This window comes from Sminthopsis crassicaudata, chromosome 6 (assembly GCF_048593235.1).
Source record: "Sminthopsis crassicaudata isolate SCR6 chromosome 6, ASM4859323v1, whole genome shotgun sequence".
In the NCBI taxonomy this organism is placed as follows: Eukaryota; Metazoa; Chordata; class Mammalia; order Dasyuromorphia; family Dasyuridae; genus Sminthopsis; species Sminthopsis crassicaudata.
Genome location: NC_133622.1, coordinates 156,997,246 through 157,021,351, shown reverse-complemented (window position 1 = coordinate 157,021,351; position 24,106 = coordinate 156,997,246). Strand labels below are relative to the sequence as shown.

Below are 24,106 nucleotides of genomic sequence, written 5' to 3'. Positions count from 1 at the left end.
AATAACTTATTATTTAAAATTATGTATGAATAAAGGGTACAATGAATAATCAAAGCAAATCATTTAGTTTTTTTACCACTTTCAATTGGAGAGACTGTAAAGCTCATATTGTCTATTTTGCCAAAACAGGAACTCTCCATGGATGACAGATGCTGTTCCCTGCTTAATGGAAGTCCTCAAATTTTATTCTGCATCTCATTGGAAAGAAAATATAACTTTTTAAAATAGAATAAACTTGGGGAAAGGAATCAGTGTGCAATGCTTAGCACCAAATGTTTTTTTTTTTTTTTTTTTTTTCTCCCTCTGAGCACCAAATGCTTCAAGGAAAACATTCCAAGTATCAAAGTTTTCAGATAGATAAATATTTATGGATTAAATCCATAAAGAACAGACACTGTTATGAAATATATATAGATGCCTTCAAAACTTTCTATCTAGGCAGAGTAGACACATAAGTTAAGAGTCATTTCCCACTTAATTGTTTTTACCACCTTATGCAACACAATTAGAATAATGGATATGGGTTTATTGGTATAGTCTGGGAAAATAGCTTTGGATTGACATCATGTCCAGTAAATAAAGCAGATTTTCTTCTTCTTCATGCATCAAATAAATACAAGATTTTATTGAATGTTTAAGACATAATTATATTGTAATTGTGAGCATTTTACAAATATATCCTCTAAGAAGGAAAAACTGCATGCATGATGTGAGTGCTAAAAGTAATATTTTTCTCCCTGATGATTGTCAGCTTTTAGTGGCTTGTACATGGTAGAGGTGACTAAAAGTTCAAAAAATATCTAGTCATCTAATTAGACCAGAGCCTTTTAAACATATTCCATTAAAGTGTTCTTAAAATACATTTATATTCCATGTAATGCTGTGTTTGTTTCTAACATGCATATGAATTAACCTTGTTATCCTAAGCTTCTGATGTTATAGAAGTTTTTGGTCTATTTTACTTTGATATGATTTTTGTTTTAAACTTAACCTGAGAAATTCTAACATCTGGCATATTATTAAGCAGAGTTTTATTCAAGCCCTTATGAAATTGTCTTTTAAATCTAGAGACTTAAAGATTGCCTCTTCCCTGCAAAAGTACTTCTGACAGTGCTATCAAGCTCCAGATCCATTTGCATGACAATTTATGAAAGGCCACTTGTCCTTGGAGTGGGGGCTATTTTACATTGTTTACTCTCCATTTTATAAACAGTTATTATTAGAAAAACTTAAAAGCCAACATCAGAGAATCATAGACCTCTTGCATTAATATCACTAACATTCCTTCCTGAAGTTCAAAAGATAGCAAACTGATGAGTAAATCTGTTAAATGGCTCATTCCAACCAAAACTAAGCTGAAGAGGCAGAGCTGACAACAGTGATAGGCCCTAAAACCACAGTCACAACTCCAAACCATTGGCTGATATCTATGCAAGTATGGACAGGTCACATGGTCCTCTTAATGGTCAACTCTGAACACATTCAGATACAAAGTACTACCTTAAATTCACTGAAACAAGGCACATACCTTCAGTGGACTAAAAGAAAGTTGTCAGATAAGACTTTTATTTATGAAATACTTGCAGAAATAAACTCAAGCAAGAAATTTAAGCAAAGGCGATGGATATCTATATCTCCATATATAAGTATACAGATATATAGATATGGCGTCTTTGAGCAGTGTCAACAATTTGGAGACTGACCAAGGGAATCATTCATATCCCTTGAAATTTCCATGATGAGCACAAAGGGGTGGTGAGAACAGGATGCTCCACATCGCTCTTCCCATCTCGCGCACATGCAGCGTGCCCACCCAACGGGAAGTGTTCGCCTGCGCCCTCACTCCAACCCCCCCACCATGTGATGGTTGTTGAACTTATTTTTAGTGTCATTTGATAAGCTTCTCTGCTCACAGAGAGACATCCCACTGACCCAGCCACTGGTCATTGTCTATACCAGTTCACATCAAAGCAGGCGCGCTTTGTCAGGTTTCGACTCGAATATCCATTTTGCATCTGAAGTACAGTATCAAAAGTGACTGGATCATTTGAGTCTTTTTCTTCAGCTGCTCCCTTCTTCCTCCCCCACAGTGTTTCTGCTCACACTAACATAATTTGGCATCGTCAACGTGACATGACGATGGTTTTTCTAAAAAAATTATAATACATACATTGTCAATGAATTGTGATGGCTAACGCTCTTGAAAATTTTGTTTATAAGTTGAGGAGAGAGGTCTTTTTCGATTGCTGAATCAGAACCAATGTAGAGTGCCCCTCAAAATCCAAGTAATGCGCATATAGTAATAGGTCATTCAATGTCAAAAGGCATAAAAAAGATGAGCAAAATCTTCACAGGCTGCTGCTTGCTGTTGCCTTTAATTATATTAATTAAACTTTGAAATTCTCATGCAAAGAGAATTGCTGGCTTGTGACGCTGAAGAGCCCTTGGAGATTTGAAGGGGGGACCCTGAGATACTAGCTTTAAGGCAACCCCTTCTTTTAAATTTGAAGGAAAAACCTAATGTAGAAGACTGGAATAGTCAGGTATATTATAGAGAACAATGTTGCAAGAACTAAAATCTAAAAATAGTAAAAGAGGAAAAAATTCTCCTGACCACAGTGTCAAAGACTTGAAGCACCAGTCTCTCAGAATCTGCTTGATATCTTTGGTTATGGGTCTGTCTTCCCAGAGGATAACGCTCTATTAATTTTCTTCTTGTCCTGGGTGCATAATGAAAGAAAGGTGTCTTCAAAAACTAAAGGGCAAAGTCTTGCTTGCTACCAATACCTTAAGGCATCCTGTCTACAGTTTGTCATGCATGTGCACTTCTCAGTGTTAAAATGACAAGATTTTCCAGTCAGAAACTTCCCGTAAGGCACACTGTGATAGGGTACTCATAAGGATTTTATGATATGACATCGCTATAAGGCAATGAATGAACTTTTCAATTTGCTTAGCCTGGTGGGACTCTTCCATATCTTCTGCCTATGGCTAACAATCTCTCTATATTAATTACAAGTGCCATATTCCCATCGGAGAAGACTAACTTCTCTATTAATGATACACCATGGCCAATTCTTTTGTGGTCTCAATCTAGTTATCATCTTCATGGTATATTGTTTCATCTGTTGTTACTTTCCCTCTCTTTACATAAAAATAATGGATTCTCTGTCAAAATGCTGCATGCAAATTAATGTTCCTCTTCATTTCCACTGCCATGCATCATGGGTTCCCACTGTGTTGTAATGGATTCCTACCTAATGGTAGAACAAGTGACTGAAACAGCTCGGTATAAGCAAGGGTGGCTTGTGAAATCTGTAGAGATGAGAAATCACAAAAGAACATCTATGATGAGAAGAATTAAGCTGCTTTTCCAAGTAATGAAAAAATTGCTTCATGGTCTTCATTTGTTTGGAAACTGGTAGAGAGACAACGCTCCATCTTCGTACCTTCTGTTTTTTCCTGTCTTCATTTTTTTACTGAGATTGAACACGGGAAAAGTTTATGCATCGGCCCTGAGAAAGAAAAAAGTAGAAAAATTTATTTCTTTGTAGACAGTAAAGATACAAATACACACATCTTCCTGGTTTTTTGGAAATATGTAACAAGCTGTTAACAAAGATCTGCATTTTTCTAAGAATCTGAAATATTAAGAAGATGCTACACAATATTTCTTTTTTTATTTTCCATGTATCAAACTGTGGCAGTTTATAGGATTCTTTCTCCCCCAAAAAGTTTACCTAAGTCAGTTTCATTAGTATAGTTAAGGGAAAATGACAGAAAAAATAAACCTGTTGCTTTAGTGTATAAGACATAGCATTACAATCCTTGTGATAATGTTATCCAAAGCTACATTGTACAAAAAACTGAAATAAAAATATCTTTTATATAATATATTGTTTGTAAAACAGATAAAGCAGTACAAACACAAAATTTAAGCTGCCCTTAATGGGTAATGGGCAGACTGAGACAGGAAGGAGTGGAAACATTCCACTCTTGTTGATAGATTTTTTTTTTTTTTTCATTTAGCACACAGTACCACGTTGATAAAGGCACTCTTCACATACTTCACATTTTCAATAATTTTTTTGTTGTGGTCTTTCTGATTAGTGATAGTTTTTTCTCCTTTTGTTTCTTCCAATTGTTACACTAAACAATACAGATGATATCCAAATCATTCAACCAAGTTGTAGGTGAGAAATGCCTCTGGTAAGGTAAGTTGTGATTTTTAACATAAAAACTGCCTTAAGCTATTAATTCTTATTTTTTTTAATCATTTATTCTATAGGAGGCATATTTGCTTTCATGTGAATGATTTAAGTCCTAAAAAGTTTTCTTTTTTCTATTTTAGATGAAGTTCAAATTACAGTTCTGCCACTAATTAACCATGGTTTTTAGGTAAGTGATTTCTCTTTATGCTACAATTTTCTTATTTGTAAAATGAGAGGGGGGGATAGTTTATCTTTCTAGACCCTCTTCTCTTTCTAAATCAATGATTTCCCAAATTGGTGCTATATATATTAACTACATATATAAATATATAATATTTTATATAAATCATAATGAAGGGAAAATCAGAGCATACCTTCACTGACCTGTAATACATATAAAATATATGAAACATAAAAAAATGAAAACTTATTTATGTGAGTGATATAATTCTACTAGTTTAAATGCCTGTTACAGATGTCTGCCCACAATTGTTAAAACTGTCTTATAAAGAGCTTAAACCAAAGAGCATTTCCTACTAATGATGACATTTGACAAAAATCCCTATTTACAGATGGGATCAAATGGGTCAAATGGATCTAATAGGTCAAAGATAGGGAATGGACCAGTGATGTCATTGATATTGAGAACTTCTATATAATGAAATTTCTTCTACTAATGCAAGTAAACACCTTCTTTATAACTTATAGTGTCAAGGCACTTTCTGCCTAGAGCACTGCAAGTATAAGTGATTTACTTAGTCACAAATTATGTGTCAGAGGTGGGATTTGAACTGGTCTGATTGACCTTATGGTCAATTCTATCTACTATGACACACTATTTCTATTCATAGATAATATTATGCTAACTCAATCAAATCCTAAGATACTATAAAGTCTCCTCAGTGACTCAGTAATGGGAAAAGAATTACTGGTATAACTATTAACACTTAAAAAAGTAAATATATATATATATATATATATATATATATATATATATATATATATATATATATATATATATATCCCTACTTTTTCTCTGATCTTTATTTTATGGAGGGCTTTCTCTGTACCACTCCTTGTCTGTGGTAGGTATTTTTTAAAAAATCTCATTTGATCTTTACCACAAACCTGTGAGGTAGGTACTTTATTATTCTTATTTTTACAATTGAAGAAACTGAGGCAGACCTGTCTGGGGTCACAAAGCTAGTAAGCATCTGAGGTTGGATTAAAACTTGGGTCACTTAACTCCAGGCCCAGAGATCTATCCACTGTTGCCAAAAGCTGCTTCCAGTATAAGCCTAACAGTGACTGCAGTAAGTCAAAGTATACGTATAGCTTAGAAAATTAGGGACATAGCTCTAAATTATAGCCATTCTGGAAATGGCTGGACCAAATTCATACCTCTACCAACAAGTGTATCTACATGCCTATATGCTCACAGTCCCCCCCCCCCCCCAACATTTGTCATTTTTCTCTTTTGTCAATATTCCCAATCTAATGGATGTGAAGCTAAACCTCATAGTTGCTTTGAATTTGGATTTCTCTAATTACTAGTAATTCAGACTTTTAAAAAAAAAATATGGCTATGGATAGGTAAAATTCTTTTTGATCACTTATCATAAAGGCAGCTTGCCGATGGCAAATAGTGACAAAACTGCCAACTGAATCATCTTAAAATGTAATTGGAAGATGTGTAATTAATTATAAATGTTTAACAAAATCAATAAAAACATAACAATAAATTAATCAAATTGGTCCTAGATGTTTAAAAATCAATAAAACACAATAGAAAATAGATAATGTTCATCTCTGATTTTCTAATATGGAGACCTAAGAGATCAATTTCTATTTGATTTTCACACCACTGTTCATTTAAAAAATGTTCATTGAATAAGAAAGAAACATTAAAAAATAAACAACAACATTTTAATGGGAAAATGTAGTTTCTGTTCTGTCTGTGTGATAAATACTAGAAACTAGAGAAAATAAAATTATTCTATGTGACTTTTACTACTTTAAATAATAATTTCTAAATCATTATAAATAAATTTCATTATAATCATAAATTTCTAAACATCTACACAAATTGAAGGTTTTTTGACAACTGTATTTCCCTCCCCTTAAACTAAATAGAAAATAACATTTCTTAAGAGAGAAGCAATAATAAAGTTCACCTATCACATCAAAACTTATTAAATATAGTTAAACACAATTTTATAGTATTTTAAAAATTACTTTTTTACTAATTACTAAATTTAGTAAAAATTACTAAAAATTTAAACATTTTTAAAATTTTGAAATCAATTAATCAATTAACTATCACATTAAAAGTTATTTTAACATGTTCTCTTTCATTCTAAAATTACTTTATGAAACATTTATTTTTCTGGTTCATTTCCTATTGGGGGTTTAAGATAATATAAATCAGTTAACTAAATCTTTTCTCCCAAAAGCACTTTAGGAAATTACACTTTAATGTGTTTATGATGGAAATGAAAAGTCTGGAGAAGGTGAGGATTGTAATTTCTTTGACAATAGTACTTTTATGAAATAAAATATAACAAGACATACAGTCTGTATCTTTATTACATAAAATGAACACAAGAATTGAGAATGAACAAGATTAATCTGATAGCTATAACAGACAGCCAATTTGATTATTTAAGATCAGAGAAACAATCAGGGATATAAATTGTTCTGGGTTAAGTATTCTTTTAATTTCTAATTTTCTATCTCTTTTGGCACAATCTTCTTAAACATGTGGCACTGGAAAATATACTAGAAATCAATGTGGCTTTAAAAAAGCTAAAATCTTGTACAGGTACTGGAGATAAGAAAAAAAACTAGAATTGAATAGGAACATATAAGATTTAATTTCACTTGAAAAACTGTTCAGATCCCTAACTTTTTTCTCTACTGGTGATAGCAGTTGATTCCAAGTCACTGAACACCATAATCTCAGAAGAATCAAAATGGCATATCACCCAAATATAATGGAAAGATGCACGGCATTTGCAATTAGGCTATGGCATATTATGAACAATGCATTACAGGCAACAAGTGATATTGTGTGTCTGTGTGTACACGTAAGTACTCATACACATAACACAGCATTATGATCATCAGGAACATAAGCATCTAGAAAAGAAGGGGGTGATGTTAAGAGTAAAATAAAACTTAAGTACTATAGAAACATCTACAAAAATTAAATAACAAACAAACAGAAATCTCAATCTATTGAATAGAGAATTTTATGTAGGGAGGATTTATAGAAAGATCTGAGTAAGAATTGTACAGGAGAAGAATGAAGGCAGAGTTTTCAATCCATATTGTTAGAAGAATACTCTTCAACAATGAAATAGCAGATCCTTAAAGTATCTAAGTATCCTAAGATACAAAAATACATCCCATAAGCACACTGGGAATAAAAATCTAATGGCTTGGATCCCAGGAGCCTTATAAACAGATTCTACTCAGTCTCGAGTGATTTTAAATAAAAATTTCTTATTGTCCATAAAGTGACCACTAGCAAAACAAACAAAAAAGACTTGTAAGTACTATGGCCTACCATTTTTATATTACAAATCAAAAGCATATTTGATTTCTAACATTGTAAATCATTTGAACAGAAGGAAGATGAAGATAAAGGTTATAAAATTAAATTAAAATAAATGAAACACTATGTGACTGGTATGATAACTTTCCATTTGGATCCTTATCCTTAAGAAAAATTTAAGTTAATTCATTCATTAATATTAAGAAGAAATCATAAAAATCAATCAGAGAAGCAGTATGCAGTATTGAATAGAGAGCTCACTTGGTGCATCCTAGGTAAATCAATTAACCTATCAGAGATGTAGTTCATTCTCTAAGACTCTAAATTAAGAACATGCTCATATGTATAGAGGGAATGCCCTTATTTGGTGATTCCCTCCAAAGGATATCTCAGGACCAAAGCCTATTCATGAAATAGCAGACAAATTAAAAAAAAAATCTAAAAGGAAACATTTTCTCATCTTTGTTGTTATTTTTCAGTCATATCCAACTCTTTGTGACCCCATGGATCATACTATTCATAGGATTTTTTTTGGACTAAGATACTGAAATGGTTCATCATTCTTCAACAGATTAAGGCAAACAAAGAAGCTAAGTAACTAGTATATGTCTGAGATCACATTTGAACTCATATCTTCCTGACTTCAGACCCAGTGCTCTATATACTGAGCTGTCAGCTCATTCGTTCTCATCATTAACTTTGACTTATTTTTTCTTTAATTATTCCTGATATAAAAAAGGATTTCCTAATGAAGAATCCAAGAACACCAGTACATTATTCTCTTAAGGTCAGTTAAGTTTATTCAAATAGCTTGTTAATCAATACAGTTGATCTGAATTCATATGTATTGTGCTCTAATTCAATTAGTCATAAGGCTTAACAATACAAGCACATAATCTATAAAGGACTGAACTAAATCAGGGGTTTAGGACAATTATCAATTGAAAAATAATTTCCTGATTTTCCTTGGGAAATTGCATTAGTTTAAATAAAAATGAATTCAAAAACAAGCCTATTTATCAAGTTTTGTGGAAATTCTAAATTATGTGATGAAATATTTTCAAGTGTTTAAAGCAAAAGATATAATTACAGAGATACATAGATATTTTTAAGAAAGTAGGGGTGACTTTTTATAGTACAATAACATCTAATTAATAAGCCTTCATTAATTTAGAACTTTCTAACTGAGAAAACTAACAGTACTTGAGATTACAGGAACATATTGTCTCCTTACAACATCAAACTGTTTTAAAGTACATTAGAAACAGCTAATGTGCTTCCTTAGATGTAGCAGACACAATAATTGGTTGATTTTGATGCTTGTTACTCAGAATTTAAGATCTAGCAATATCCCATTTATAGCTGGAGAGAGAATGTGAAAGGTGAATTGTTCTGTGAATGACCATATTTAAGGAAGAATGGCTAATTTAAGTTTGCATATCAATTCATCATATTTCAAAGATGAAGATATGTTATCATCTTACAATTCTTTTCAAATGCACAAATCTTGTCTGAGAAAGCATACTCTGAAGTCCTATAGGCTCCAAATCCACAATAAAAACCATATCTCCCCATATTTTGTGATTAAGATTTCACTTAATCAAACTGAATTTTCTTATATTAAAGATATAAATAAAAGAGATTTTACTGTTTAAAATATCATTTTAATAATCAATATTTAGAAATTGCTACAACACTTCAACATTGCTGAGATTTCATCCATATGGACACAAACTGAGTAGATATGCTCTGGAATTACCATAGTCAAATGAAATTTGGTACCCAATCTTCTATTTATAAGTCTCCCCACAGTTGGGAAAGGTAGTCAACAGATAATGAATTTATCACTGAGTCTATGTTATAAATTTTCCTGGTTTCAATTATTATATTAAACTTAAATTTATCTATAAATTTGGTTTTTTTTGTCACCAAACAAGTAAAAATTATGTTGAGGAAAGGAAGGAAATAAGCAATTATAAAACTACATGTCATAAACACTTTAAAAAATAAATAAACATTATCTCATTTGATCCTCACAACAATCCTAGGAAGCAGGTGGTTGTTATTATTATATCTGCTTTAGAGTTAAGGAAACTGAGGCAAATAGAGGTTAAGTATATTTCCTACCGTCACATAGCCAGTAAGTTTCTAAACTAAATCTGAACTCAAGTCTTCCTGACTCCAGACCCAGCACTCTACTCACTCACTGACTATACTTAGCTATCTCTAAGGGAAAAAAAATTAGCAGATTTCTATTTAGAGGCCCTCAGTCCAAATCCCTCCATGTACCACCTAATTTCTTACTATCTTAGTATCCTCTTCTGCACATTATGGAGTTAGAATTCATCTTTATTTTCATTTTTAACTGAAAAAAAGAGAATGATAAAAAAAGTGGCAAAAATAGAATTTCAATAGTTCTCTGTTGCTCTGTCTTCTCCTTTTAGAAACATACTTGTTATCCATGTTTTACAGAAGAGACAGACAAACGACTGAAAGTGACTGACCAGCACTTTGAGTGCAGAGTTTCTTCTATTTTAAATCAAACTAGTTAAGATTCAGAAGTCTTCTTTATTTTTTGTACAATTCTGCAAATTGTGGTTGGTTGGTTGTTGCCTTTCATGCTCAAAAATGACCAAAATGATACCACTAGGTACAGTACCTAATAAAATCAATATAATCTCAGAAGGCTCTGCCACAGATCAGGCACAAATTATCCATAGGAACGTTTAGAATAGAGATGTCTCCAAATCTGCATGTTTCTTTTGAGCTTCTGTACTTTTTGCAGAGTACCTTCTTTGATATAGGCATGTCATGCTGGAAGGTAACAAATTAATAGGAAATGCCTTTATGAGTACAGATATAACAACTTAGGAAAGTGTCAACAATCATCTTGAGAAAGAGAGACTGTATAGTCTGTAATGACAAAGGAAATGAATAATTAATGACTAATAGGACTAATTCTGTGAAGATAAAAAAAGTTCAAATAGCTGTTATGTTTGGGCTTGGTTGTCATTTTTGAAAATTCTTAAGCAAAGAATGGTTTCAACTTTTAGGGGGTCAAAGAAGAACAAAGAACAATCTTTCAGAATACAGATCACCCTATTAGACCTCATTCTTTATAAATAAATAGTTCCTATCTCTTAGTTTTAGTTCCTTGTATTCTGGGTTATTATTAGTACAATTGTATGAGATTAAAAGGAGTGATAAGCACCTCTGTTCTTAAACACTATTTTCCCTCTATGTACAGTTTGGGCTAATGGATCACAAGCTCCTCTAACAATCACTGTATTTTTATCACTATATTTTCTAATTGTGACATTTTAGAAAATGAGAGATTTCCCCTTTTTTCTTTCTTACTGTATACATAAATTTTCTGGGTTTCTCACTAACCTTTTTACTTCCACTAGTTCCTTACTTTCCACTTTTCAAATGGGTCCTGCTCTCACTTTTATTGGAAAACTTCTCACACAAAATTAATATCCATCTCTTTTACACCTTTCAAAGTACACTTGACGGTACAGTCTACGTCTACTACCTTCAGTTTCTAATGACCATCTTTTAAATATCTTTTACTTAGGTTTTAACACCATGTCTCTTTCATAACTTCTGGAAGATCACCTGTGATTAACATTTGGTCAAAACTAATAGTCTTTTTTTCAGTTTTTTCTTTCTCTCTTTAAAATGAATTGAATTGCTCAGTCACACAGTTAGTATATATGTGAGGCAGGATCTGAACTCAGATTCACTCTGGCCAAAACAGCAAGTTTTATTTCATTCATTCACTCATTCATTCATTCATTCATTCATTCATTCATTTGTTCTGCAGTTCATGCTTCTGTTATGTAAGAAAAAAATGGGATTCTCTAAACAATGATAACCTGTTGCCATTTACCTGACATTGAATTATTCAACGAGATGGTTAATGTAACAGCATTTCAGAAAGGCTCACTATGACAATATCTTTCTATTGGGATAAAATAAAAATAGATTTGAAAAAGAGAGAGTCACAGAGAGAATCTTGGTTATTACAGGGATGGGTCAGCTCCAGGGTGTACCCGGCATAATATAGCCAAGTGCTTTTAGATTCATGAAAGAGCCAAAAATGAATATTTTAAAAAGAGGTAAGAGATGAGGTTCCTTGTGGCCTCACAAGTGGGAAACAGAAGTCGATTTTTGGTTTAAAAAAGATATATTTCTCCTGAGTAACTTTTCAGTTAACTAAACAATGAGAAAACAATGGAAAAACAGTATATATTGACAGATTGACTGGGCCTGGAGTTGTGACGACAGCCTGAAATACATCTAGCTGTGTTATGCTGGGAATATCATTAACCTCTATCTGCTTCAGTTGAAACAACTGATTACAATTCTTTCAACTGTAAGATAGAATAATAATAGCAGTTACAGGGTTATTGTTAAGAATCAAAGAAGATCATATTTGTAAAATGCTTAGCACAGTGCTCAGTATGTAATAAATGCTACATAAATGCTATTATTGTTATTAGTTATTGCTGTTGTTATCTGTTGTAGGTATAGGATCTGAGATCCTACTTTGTTACTCCATTTGGAAACAGACATCACTGTTTCATTTTCACCAAAGACAGGAAAGGCAGCCTCAACCAAAGCAAGTGTTAGATTTCCTGGTTTCTGGGAGCATTAAAATTCTGCTGGCATTAACATTCTCATGCTCCTTTACTAGCTTTCTGCACAGGGTATATTTCACTGCTATAACAGTTATAATATTATGCTCACCTCATAAATATCCGTTGACAAGCTGAGGCATACAACTGCACTTTAGTTTAGCGTTTTTAAAATACAGATAGCTGATTTATTTATATCTTTCCTTCTTAAAGAGGTTACTAAACCTCTGCAAGAGTAAACAGTGTTGAAAGTTTAAAGTTTGATACACTCCACATTCCAACATGGACATGGAAATGAAGATGAATAATGAGTTGCAGAAACTTAAAATGGATTTTAAAAGGAGGGCACAACAGATTAACAGACTATTCTAGGGAAAATTCCCATAGTCAACAAGAAGAGTACAACTGATAAGAGGATGGATATGCTGTAGTCATGCATGCATAAATGTTGAGATAGATGGTGTTCTTTTTTATTCCAAAAATAAAATGAAGTAAAGAAAAATGCAATTTCTAAAATTTAAATGTTTTTCTGTATTACTTTCTTCTATGAGAATTCGGACAATTAAACATAGATTATGGTGTTCAGTTTCCAATCTGCAGATGTCTTATTACGCATAGGGGGTCATGTTATTCAGCACCATAATTATATGTGTGACCTCATTAAATAGCCACAGTACCAGTGGTCATATAATAACTATGCATTTACTACTTAATTGTGGAAAAGTTCAGCGCCTTGGATAGATAGACATTTGTGCATTTTCATATGACATTATGCATATGCAATATACAAATATTCCTCAAGTATCAGTATTTAATCAAAATCCTAACCTTGACTCAACAGTTTGTCCATGGGGATTCTAATTTTTTAGAGTTTTAGGTACAGCAAGAAAATAAAAGAAAGAGAATCCTTAGTTCAAACAAATGTTGATTAAATAATAGGAGTAAAGATGATATAAAAAAGAAAAAAGAAAAAGCATAACATTTTGATCTGAATTCATTTGTGACAAAATGAAGATGAAATGAAAGGTTAAAATTTCCTACACTTTCTTTTGAATGCAAACTACTGTAAGTCTTCACCATTTCCCTTTTTCAGATGAGTACATGAAGAAATAATTACAGTTCATTTTCCATTATGGTTTTACTTCAAAAATCCAGAGATCTACTGGCCAGAAAAACCAAAAACATTTTTTATTTTCAAAGGAATAGCCAGCTAGGAAACACAGGGACATATTTATGTTAGGAGAGACAGTTTTGTTCCTTCTCCAAATAAAATCCTACTCACTATGACTGGGAACAGGTAAAGTTGATAACCATAGAATCTTGGTCAGAAGACTAGAATCCTTATAATACATTTCACAGTGGACTATTCCCCTCTTATCTCTTCCTAATTTTTTCAGTTCACCTCTCCACTTTTCCCCAGAAATGTGTGTTTATAACAATAATAATGACAAATAACATTTATATATCCTTTACTAAATGTATCAGGACCCTCCTGGATCACTGTCTTGTTGTGGTGGAGGCTTTGCACAGCTTAATGAAACTATGAGCCATAACATGTAGAATTATCCAAAATGGACAAGTCATATCAGAGAGTTCTGATAAAAGGTGATTCATTGGAGAAATTTGTAAACTACTCTCTTTGCCAAGAAAATCTCATGGATGGTATTAAAATGATAAAAGATATAACACTGGAAAATGAGACCCTTATGTCAGAAGGTGTCCAGCATGCTATGGGCAAGAGCAGAGGACAATACAAATAGCTGCAGTACCAATGCAGTAGCTGGGCCAAAGCTGAAAGAAGCTCAGCTATGGATGTATCTGGTGATGAAAGGAAATTCTGATGCTTTAAAGATCAATAATGAATAAGAACTTAAAATATAAGATTTCTGAACTAAGGTAAACTATGTGTGGTCAAACAAAAGAAGATAAGATTAAACAAAAACATCTTACCTGTTGGTAAACTGAAATGGATAGGAATGTGTGAATTTAATTCAGGTGATTATAACATATTACTATGGATAAGAATCCTTTAGGAGAAATGAAGTAGTCCTCATAATTAATAAAAGGGTAAGAAAGCAGTACAGGAATGACAGAATATCTCTTTGAATCCAAGGCCAATAGTAATACAGTAATACATACTACATAGCACACAGTGCTATGTATATACCATATTATTAAATACATAGTAATGAGGGTCTATGCTCCTACCACTGATGTCAAAGTTGGTCAATTTTATGAAGATTATATGGAAGTATAAATTTTTATGTATATGAAAATATAATATTTTTGAGAAATAACATATACACACATTATATCCATCATGGAAGATTAGAAAGCTAAAATAGGAAATCAAAAGATAATTGGAATAATGGGCAAGTTTGGCTTTGAATTACAAAATGAAGCAAGGACTTACTGGTTATAGAAAATACTCTTTTTCAATAAATCAAAAGATATCTCTATACTATGGACATCACCAAATAGTCAACACTGAAACCAGACTATTTATATACTATGCAACCAAAGGTGAAGTAGCTTTATACAGTAAGATAAAATAAAACCTGGAGATCATTCGTATCTTATTACAAAATTCAGACTTAAATTAAAACAAGTAGGGAAAACCACCAGATCATATAAATATAACTTAAATAACATTCTTTATGAATGAAGTTGAAGTGATGAATAGATTTAAGAATTAAATGGAATGCTTGGAGAACTACGGACAGAAGTTCTCAACACTGTATAATAAGCAGCCAAAAAAAATTCCAAAGAAAAGAAAGAACAAGAAATTAAAATGGCTGACTGATGAGGCTTTACAAATAATTAAGGAAAAGAAATAGAGTGAAAGATAAAGAAGAAAGACAAAGATATACCCAATTGAATGCAGAATTCTAGAGAAGAACAAGGAGAGATAAGGTTTTCTTAAACAAACGAAGCAAAGCAATAGAAAAAAACCCAGTAGAATGGAAAAGAAAAGAGACAGATCTCTTTGAGAAGAAGAGAATATCAAGGATATGTTTCAGCACTGAAATGATTATAAAAGACAAAAATGGTAGAGATTTAACAGAAGTAGAAGAGGTTACAAAGAGGGGAAAGAACATTGAAAAGATTTTAATAAGAAAGATTTTAACATAAGGACTACAATGGTGTGGTTGCTGACATCATGGAGAAAGAAGTCAAATGTGACTTAGAAGCATTGCTAACAATAAGGTTAGTGGAAATGATGAAATTCCAACTGAGCTATTTAAAACTAAAATATGATACTTTTTAAGTGCTATCCTCAAAATGCCAGCAAATTTGGAAAAGTTGAGAGTAACCACTAGATTGGAAAAGATTATTGTTGCAATCCTAAAGGAGGATAATGCCAAGGAATGTTCAAATTAGCAAACAACTGCACTCATTTCACATGCCAGCATGGTTATACTTAAGATTCTGTAAGCTAGGCTTCAGCAATATGTGAATCAAGAATTACCAAAAGAACAGATTGGTTTTCGAAGTGGTAGAGGAACTACTAACCAAATTGCTAATATTCACTGGATTATAGAGAAAGTAAAGAAGTTTCAGAAAAAGCAATATTGGATCACAACAAAATATGACAAGTCCTCAAAGAGATGGGACTACCAGATTATCTCATCTCCTGAGAAACTTGTATGTGGATCAAGGTTAGAACCAAACATGGAACCCCTGATTGGTGTAAAATTGGGAATAGAGTATGACAAGGCAGAGTATATCATATATATCAGAGTATATCAAAACTCCAAAGTGGATGAATCAAAAGCCAGAATTAAGGTTGCTGGGAGAAATATCAATAATCCTAGATAATGCTGATGATACTACTCTTATGGCAGAATTAATGAGGAATTAAGAAGACCCTTAATGAGGATGAAAGAGGAGAGTGTGAAAACTGGCTTGAAGTTTAACACTGAAAACAAAAACACTAAAATCTTGGTGATTGGCCCCATAATTTCCTTGCAAAAGAGGAAAAGAAATGGAAGCAATGTCATATATATTTTTTTGTCCTTGAGTTAAAAAACAGTCATTATAATGATTATATAAAAAGATGCTTGCTTCTTGAAAGTTGTAGAGAATCTGTACCGCATACTAAAAAGCAGAGACATCACCTTGCTGACAAGTATCCATATAATCAAAGGTATGGTCTTTCTAATGGCAATAATATGACTGTGAGAACTGAACTATTAAAAAAAGTTAAGCACTGCATAATTGACACTTTCAAATTATGGTACAGCAGTAGACTTTTGAGAGTGTCTTAGATAGTAAGGAGATCAAATTAGTCAATATTTAAAGAAATTAATTCAGACTTCAAATACTAAAACCAAATACTTTGCCAGATAATGAGAAGATTGGACTCACTGGAAAAGACCCTGATGCTGGGAAAAAATAAAGGCAAAAGGAAAATGAAACAGCAAAGGATAAAATGAATGGGATGGTGTCATGGATGAGCTTAGACAGGTGTCAAGAAATAGCTGAGGATAGAAGAGCCTGGTAGGCTAAAAGGTCCAAAGGGTCAAGAAGAGTTGGACATGACTGAATAAATAAACAATAACAAAAATGTGCCAGAAACTGTGCTTAATGGATTACAATTTTTAAAATTTGATTTTCACAAAAACCCTCTGGGGTAGGTGCTATTATTATTATCCTCATTTCATAGTTGATGAAATTGAGGTATATAGAAGTTAAGTAATTTGACCATGGTCCCAACAAGCTAGTGAGTCCAGATTTGAACTCAGCTCTTCCTGACTCCAAGTCCAGTGTTCTATCCCAGAAATTTAAATATGGTATGAACAATGGATATTTGGGAACAAAGCTTTGCTAGAATTATAAACTATTTTAATCAATGGTGTTATACAAGACAAGTCACTTAAATCTTGGACAGTGGTTTCCTCAAGAGAACAATACATTCCCTTCTTCATAAAGCTAAGAGGAGAAGCAGATTGATAAACATTTAGGAGCCAAGGATATGACTTTTATTGTCATAACACTTTTAAAGTCAATCTTTATTATTTTACATTATTTTCTCACTTTGACCATTTGCAAAAATGTTAAATAGGTTTCCTTTTTCTTTGATACTTTCTGCTTCTATTGTCATGAACTGAAAGGATTCCAGAAAATGACTAGATTGTTTGTCTACTCTAAGATAACTCAAACCGATGTTGAAATTAGCTTTTTACAATGAAAACATTATTATAATTTTCTCCTTCAATAGGCTATATGCCACTTACATCAGGGACTGTAGTTCCATGTTTCCATTCAAAAACTCCAACAATATCATGCTTAAAATAATTTTTTTCACTAATTGAACTGAATTTCTTCTAACTTCATACAACAATAAAAACAATTTCAAGAAAAATATAACATCTTTTGTCTCAATATAAGATACAGATAATATTATTCTGTGCATAAAAATATGCATGTGTACTGTAGATAAAAGCCCTCTAAAAACCAATCATCTACATATAACTTTAACTGCCACCAACTTAAGCATTTATGATGGCACCCAGGTGACGCAGTAGATAGAATAGTAGAGTAGTCAGGAAGATGGGTTCAAATCTAGATTCAGATATGTATAATATCTGTGTGATTTACCACAAGTCACTTAATCTCTGTCTCTATCACTTTTCCCAACAATAAAATGGAGATAATAGCTCCTACCTCCCAAATTTACTGTAAAAGTCAAATGAGATAATATTTGTATAGCATTTAGCATACTGACCGGCACATTGTAAGTGTGCTCATATAAGTATATGCTTACTATTCTTCTTCTTTTTCACAGTGATAGGGATGCTTTATGGTTAATGATGCTAGGTAGAACAGAGGATGGAGTGCTGGGCCCAGAGTCAGGAGACTATTCTTGTGTTCAAATAGTGGACAATTACTAGCTGTGTGATCCTGGGCAAGTTATTTAACCCTGTTTGCTCAGTTCCTCACCTGTAAAAATGAGCTGGAGAAGCAAATGGTAAACCACTCTATCTTTGCCAAGAAAACCTCAAATGGGGTCACAAAAAGTCAGATACAATTGAAATGAGTGAACATGAACACATAAAGAATATAAATGTACACAATTTTCTCCTGAAACAAAGGTAGTTTTGCTGCTCCAATGAACCTGTCATATATCACTTTCCTCTCCTAGAATAACTAGAGGAAAATTAAAAAATTCCTAGACATTCAATTAATCCAACTCTATTAATAATTAAAAGGTTCTGAAGGTCAAATATATGAACTTAAATACTTGCATCCACTCTAGCCATCTTTAACATTCAACAAAGAACCACATGAAGTCTGTGCCAGGGTCCATGGATTATACAAAATTATCAACTTAAAGAATTCAAGCAGTGTGATGTTGTTGCCTAGGGTTGCCTTGGCAGGGCCAGATCAAATGAAAGCCCATGAGCCAGATGTTCTCCACGCTTGTTCTAGTAGTATAATAGATATTTCCTTTTCACTTCTTGAGCTCTACAGAAATCTAGATGGTATATTATGATAATTTAGTTTTCATTAATACAAGTTCACCATCTTTCTAATCAATTCCACTTCTTTGTTACAAAAAGCTTTATAGAACATGAAAAATAAAGTCATATATATCAGACTTCTAAAGATGAAAAGAGAAGCTCAGATCACTCATAAATACTCCATTAAAGTACTAAAAATGCATCAGAAGATATAATTATGAAGAAAACCAAATAGAAACTTTGACAAGCTCCTCCATCCAGTCCAGGGCTAACTAGAAGATTTACAGAAGCTTGCAGCTGTTCTGAACAAAGACAAAAGGGACCAAAATTCAATGAGTACATGCTAGAAGAAAATCAGGAGACAAATCCCTCTTGGCATTCAGCTGGGCCACAGTAGAACCCCAGCTTCAGATAGAGTTAGGAAAGCAATGTGGGTCTTGCAGGAGGGTTGCCACCAATTCAAGTGAAAATATCTTCTTGGGAATAATTCGAGAAGATAAAGGAATGACTAAATATAAAACTTGACTTGAGTCCCCAGAGGCGAGAATCATTACTGAGGAATTCCTGAGAAAAGAGCAACCTAGTCTTAGCTCTCACATGAAGAATAACAAAGACAGACTTTATAACCAACAGATGAGAAAGAATCAAGCAGGACCAAACCAATCCCTATATTTGTACGGAAGTTAAAATGTTTTCTAAGTACAAAATTCCACAGAAACTGAATAGAGATATTAGTAAACAGAAGGAAATATATAATAAAATACAGGAATACTATGGATTGAGTAAAATCAAAAGATAAGTCCAGAAAAGAGTACTAGTATAAGTAGAATCTTAGCCAAAAAGAAGAGTTTGGTCATAATAAATTCAAATATACCTGGAAGAAATTAAAGAAGTTGGGGGGGGGGGGAATGAAGTAAGATCTCTAAAGGAATAAAAATGGTGAGAAAATAAATAGCATGGTACAGAAAGTGCTATAATTATCTAAGTAGCAGACTATCTAAAAAAATAGATTGGATCAATAAGAAATCAATAACTTTATGAAACAATTTTATAACAAAGGCAAAAGATTCAGGGAATAATAGAAAATATGATAATAGTATGATATATACGCAGGTAGGGATAGTGGATAGCATGGTGGGCCTAGAGTTAACAAGATCAAATTTGGCCTCAGATACTTACTAGTTATAAGGCCTTGGGCAAGTCATTTAATCCTATTTTCTTCAATTTCCTAATCTATAAAACAAGATTGATATAGAAATAGCAAACCACTCTTTGTCAAAAAAACACAAAATAGGATCACAAAAGTTGGACACAACTAAAATGAGTGAATGGCAACAAGAAAATATGAGGAATGTATTATAAAAATTGACTTAGAAAAGAGATCAAGGGAATATAATATAATAATTATCATTTTATCTGAATGATCAAACAAAAAAAATCTGGATATCAGATTTTAAGAAGTCATAATAAATACTAGCTCAAATCTAACAGAATCAGAAAGCAAGGGGGCAAATATATGAAATTCACTGGTTATATTCTGAAACTACAAAAGAAAAACTCTTAGAAATGTCATAGACAAAATCCAAAGCTACCAAGTCAAAAACAAGAACAAACAAACTAAAAAACTAAAGCAGCCTGACAAGAAAGAATTCAAGCACAAATGAACTAAAGTTAGGATAACATAGAACTTAGTGTCTATTATTAAGTAGTGAAATCTTGACATAATATTTTAAAAGGCAATCTGCTTACAATTAATCCACCAGCAAGAATTTATTAAATGACTGCATAAGGGTTGTTCAGTTTGCTGTCAGCTTTAAAAGAAAAAAGAAGAGATAAAAAGGGGGGGGCATAATATAGATGAAGTAAAGAAGATGAAGGAAAAAAATTGCCATTTCCCACAGATGGGATGTACAAGAAGAAAATTAACCACCAAAGAGAGGATGAAGGTAGAGGGCATTTCATGAAGCTCAGTATTTGAAATGGACAAAGTAGGGTTGAACACCCAAAAATACTTTGATAAAGAAGTGTGCTAAATTTCAAAAAGTTTGATATAGAAGTATGTTAAATTCCATGGAGGGTGGCATGATTGAGGTACTCAATCCATTATTTATCAATAATAACTGTAAATGTGATGACTTTAGAAACAAAATCTAACAATATATTACTTACAGAAATATAATCAGACAAAGCTTTGTGGGAATACATATGCACATACAAATTGAACAGCACAGAATCAAAATAGAAGTAACTGACAGAATAACAGGAAGAAATACATGATAGTAAGTGAGGAAATAAAAGTATTCCTAAAACAGAGTAATCAAATTAAAAATCAGAAGAAAGAAATTTATATGCATTTATTTTCATAATGTGCTAATAATTACTGGATAAGATTGGAAAAGGAATTCAAGTGTTTCTTAGCTTGCATGACAATTTTACAAAACCTGATCATATACTATGATATGAAAAACTTCATGAACAAAAGTAGAAAAGTTTAAAACAACCTTTGCCAATAAATTTTTTAGGAAATAAAGGGACTTTATTTAGAAAAAAACCCCAAAGTTTTAAACTTAAATGTAAATAAATTATTCAATCGAAAGAACTAAAGAATAAGAGAACAAAATATAAAAACAATGGTTATGGTTATGGTCCAACAAATAAATATTTTGATATAGTCAAAACAGTTTTTATGAGAAATCTTATACCTCTAAATATGTTTATCAAAAAGCAAAGAGGAAAGTACTAATTAATGGATCAGACATGTATCATTAATAAAACAATAACAAATCCCAACTAAATTTTAAAAAGGAAATCTGAAAAGCAGAGATTAAAAAAAATTGAAAACAGCAAAAGAGTCACTGAACTATTAAATAAAAGTATGAGTTTTATTTTATTGAGGGGGGAATAAGTAAGCTGATAAAAAAGAAAACTAAGTTGATTTAAAAAAAAAGAAAGAAAAAGGAAAATCCAACTACCAAAGTAAAAATGTAATTCATATCAAATTAAAGATGAAATAAATGAAATTATTAGAAATTCTTTCACACAACTATATGCCAATACACAGATAAATTAAATAAAATGATAGACTGAAGTATAAAATTCCCAGATTAATTGAGCAAGACATAAAAATTTTAAATTAACCACAAAAGATTCATAAATTATGCAGACACTTTCAGAAGAAAAATGGAGTTATAAATGCATTCTATAAAACACTCAAATAAGGGATAATTTCAACATTACATTAATTACTGGTCAAAATAGGGAAAGATAGGATTTTTAAAACTTATTTTGAGACAAGGGAGAGATAAAGTAGAAAAAGAAAACTGAACACAAATATATCTAATGAATACTAGTGAAAAAATACTGAACACAGTATTATCAAAGAGGCTGCATCATTAGAATTTGAATACTCTATGTATTTAAATGTAACACTATTAGAAATGGTACTGAGTTGTCATATTATATTCTGGCATCTTACAGGTTAAAAAGACAATAAATATATGCATTCTTGTTGTCTGAATGAATACCTCCTTGATAATAACCACAGTAGCATCATTATATTTAGTTAAAACAGAATGAAGATTTTAAATATATAGCATTTTAGTTATTCAGCAAATCCAGGACTAATCTTTGGAAATAAGATCAAATTGAATAATCTTATACTGGCAAACCCTAACTTTAAATAATATTAGCATTTTGATAGTCTTTTCTGACCTCAGTGTACCCTGTGATTAGAAACCAGTTTAAGTTCACTTTTGCACTATTAAAATCATTTTTATTAAAAACTTATTTTCCAAGTAACTTTCCCCTTAAATGATGATAGCAGTAAAGCTTTTGATAATCAAGAAAACATATTTTATGTTAGTTTTTTTGTGGTATTTCTGGTTTCAAATATATGACTTAACATATGTTTAACACATAGCATATGGAAAGAAGAAAAAGCAAAGTCTGAATCCCATGCACAAATATTGGTTCAAAAGCTAACATTGTGTATATATGTAGTGATAGAAGGCAGTCTCAAATCATGTGGGTTATCGGGTTTAAAAACTAATACAGGGATCTTTTCTCTGCCAAAATCACAGTCCTTTAAGATTTTAATTTTTCTGGTTGCTATCATATTCCTCAGAATCTTTAAGATATACTTAACTTGATGCAGGGCTATTTCAGCAAATGTTTATATTCATATGACTGAAAATCATTTTTACAGCATCTTACTAAGAATAACATCTTTATAATATAAAACCATTAAAAAACACATCAGTGATAACCATTAAAACAACTGCATCATGAGATTCAAGGTGAAAGTCTGAAATTGGAAACTGGCTTGGAATCTATGTCCAAGTGTTAGTTTTGTTAATTATAGTAATGTGATGTTGGGCCAGTGATTTCACTTTGGCTTTAAGGTGGGAAACCTTTGTAAGTTGAAAGGTTTGAATCTAATGACCACAGAGGTTCCTTCTAACTCTAATATTGTACATCTATATAGCTTGAATTTATACACTTAACCCAAATGTAACACTTATATTAATGAAGAAATAGGCCTTATAAGTCTAATGAAGACTAGTGAAAGTCATATTCCATTCAAACAGAGGATGCAACTTTTATATAAAAGGGAAAGATTTGAGATAAACAATCTACAACAAATTATCTTAAATTTTTAAAAAGTATATTACACTAGGATATGTCGTAAACTATAAATAGAATTGGTCTAAACATCTGCATCCCAAAGCAAAATCAAAAAATATATTTGGTTCAATAAAGCAACAGATATTTACAGGATATCTATTATTTGTAAAGTCCTTATAGTACAGATTCTGAAAAATGAAAGATTTTGTGTGTGTGTGTATTTATATATATATATATACATATATATATAAATTTCATTAACTTGAATAATTAATTAATGCTATTATTAAACAATATACCAAAATGATGGTTTATTGTATTATATTCTATACGATATACTTACATATTTATATAATTGTATTATACTTTATAGAATTTTGCTCCAGTTTTTCAAATAGTTAAAGAGAGTCAAATTAAGCATTGTTGGCAGTGTCTCCCTGACCATGGATTTGAAGAATATATAAAATAATTATACTATTTTTTTGCTTGAATATGCATTATTATGTTTAATTATCAAAACTATAGGTCTTCTGTATTTCTTATCTGACAAATAGAAGGAACTTAATTCTTACAGCAAGACTATTTAGGAAAAATTTCCTTACTATTGGTAGT

General features: G+C 31.8%; 1 protein-coding gene across 2 annotated transcripts in view; it reads right to left on the bottom strand.

Moving 5' to 3' along the window:
* Positions 1-1,541: 1,541 nt before the first annotated feature.
* The window catches only part of ANTXR2 (ANTXR cell adhesion molecule 2), a 204,187-nt gene continuing 181,622 nt past the window's right edge, over positions 1,542-24,106 (bottom strand). The window contains exons 17-18 of one of the 2 annotated variants that reach the window (XM_074274313.1): positions 3,450-3,515; positions 1,542-3,315 (exon numbers count right to left, since the gene is read on the bottom strand). In XM_074274313.1, coding sequence (XP_074130414.1) covers positions 3,477-3,515 — 39 coding nt within the window. In that variant the 3' untranslated portion in view covers positions 1,542-3,315; positions 3,450-3,476. Of the gene's footprint in view, positions 3,516-24,106 lie in introns of both variants that reach the window. The other variant, XM_074274312.1, reaches the window with a different exon arrangement.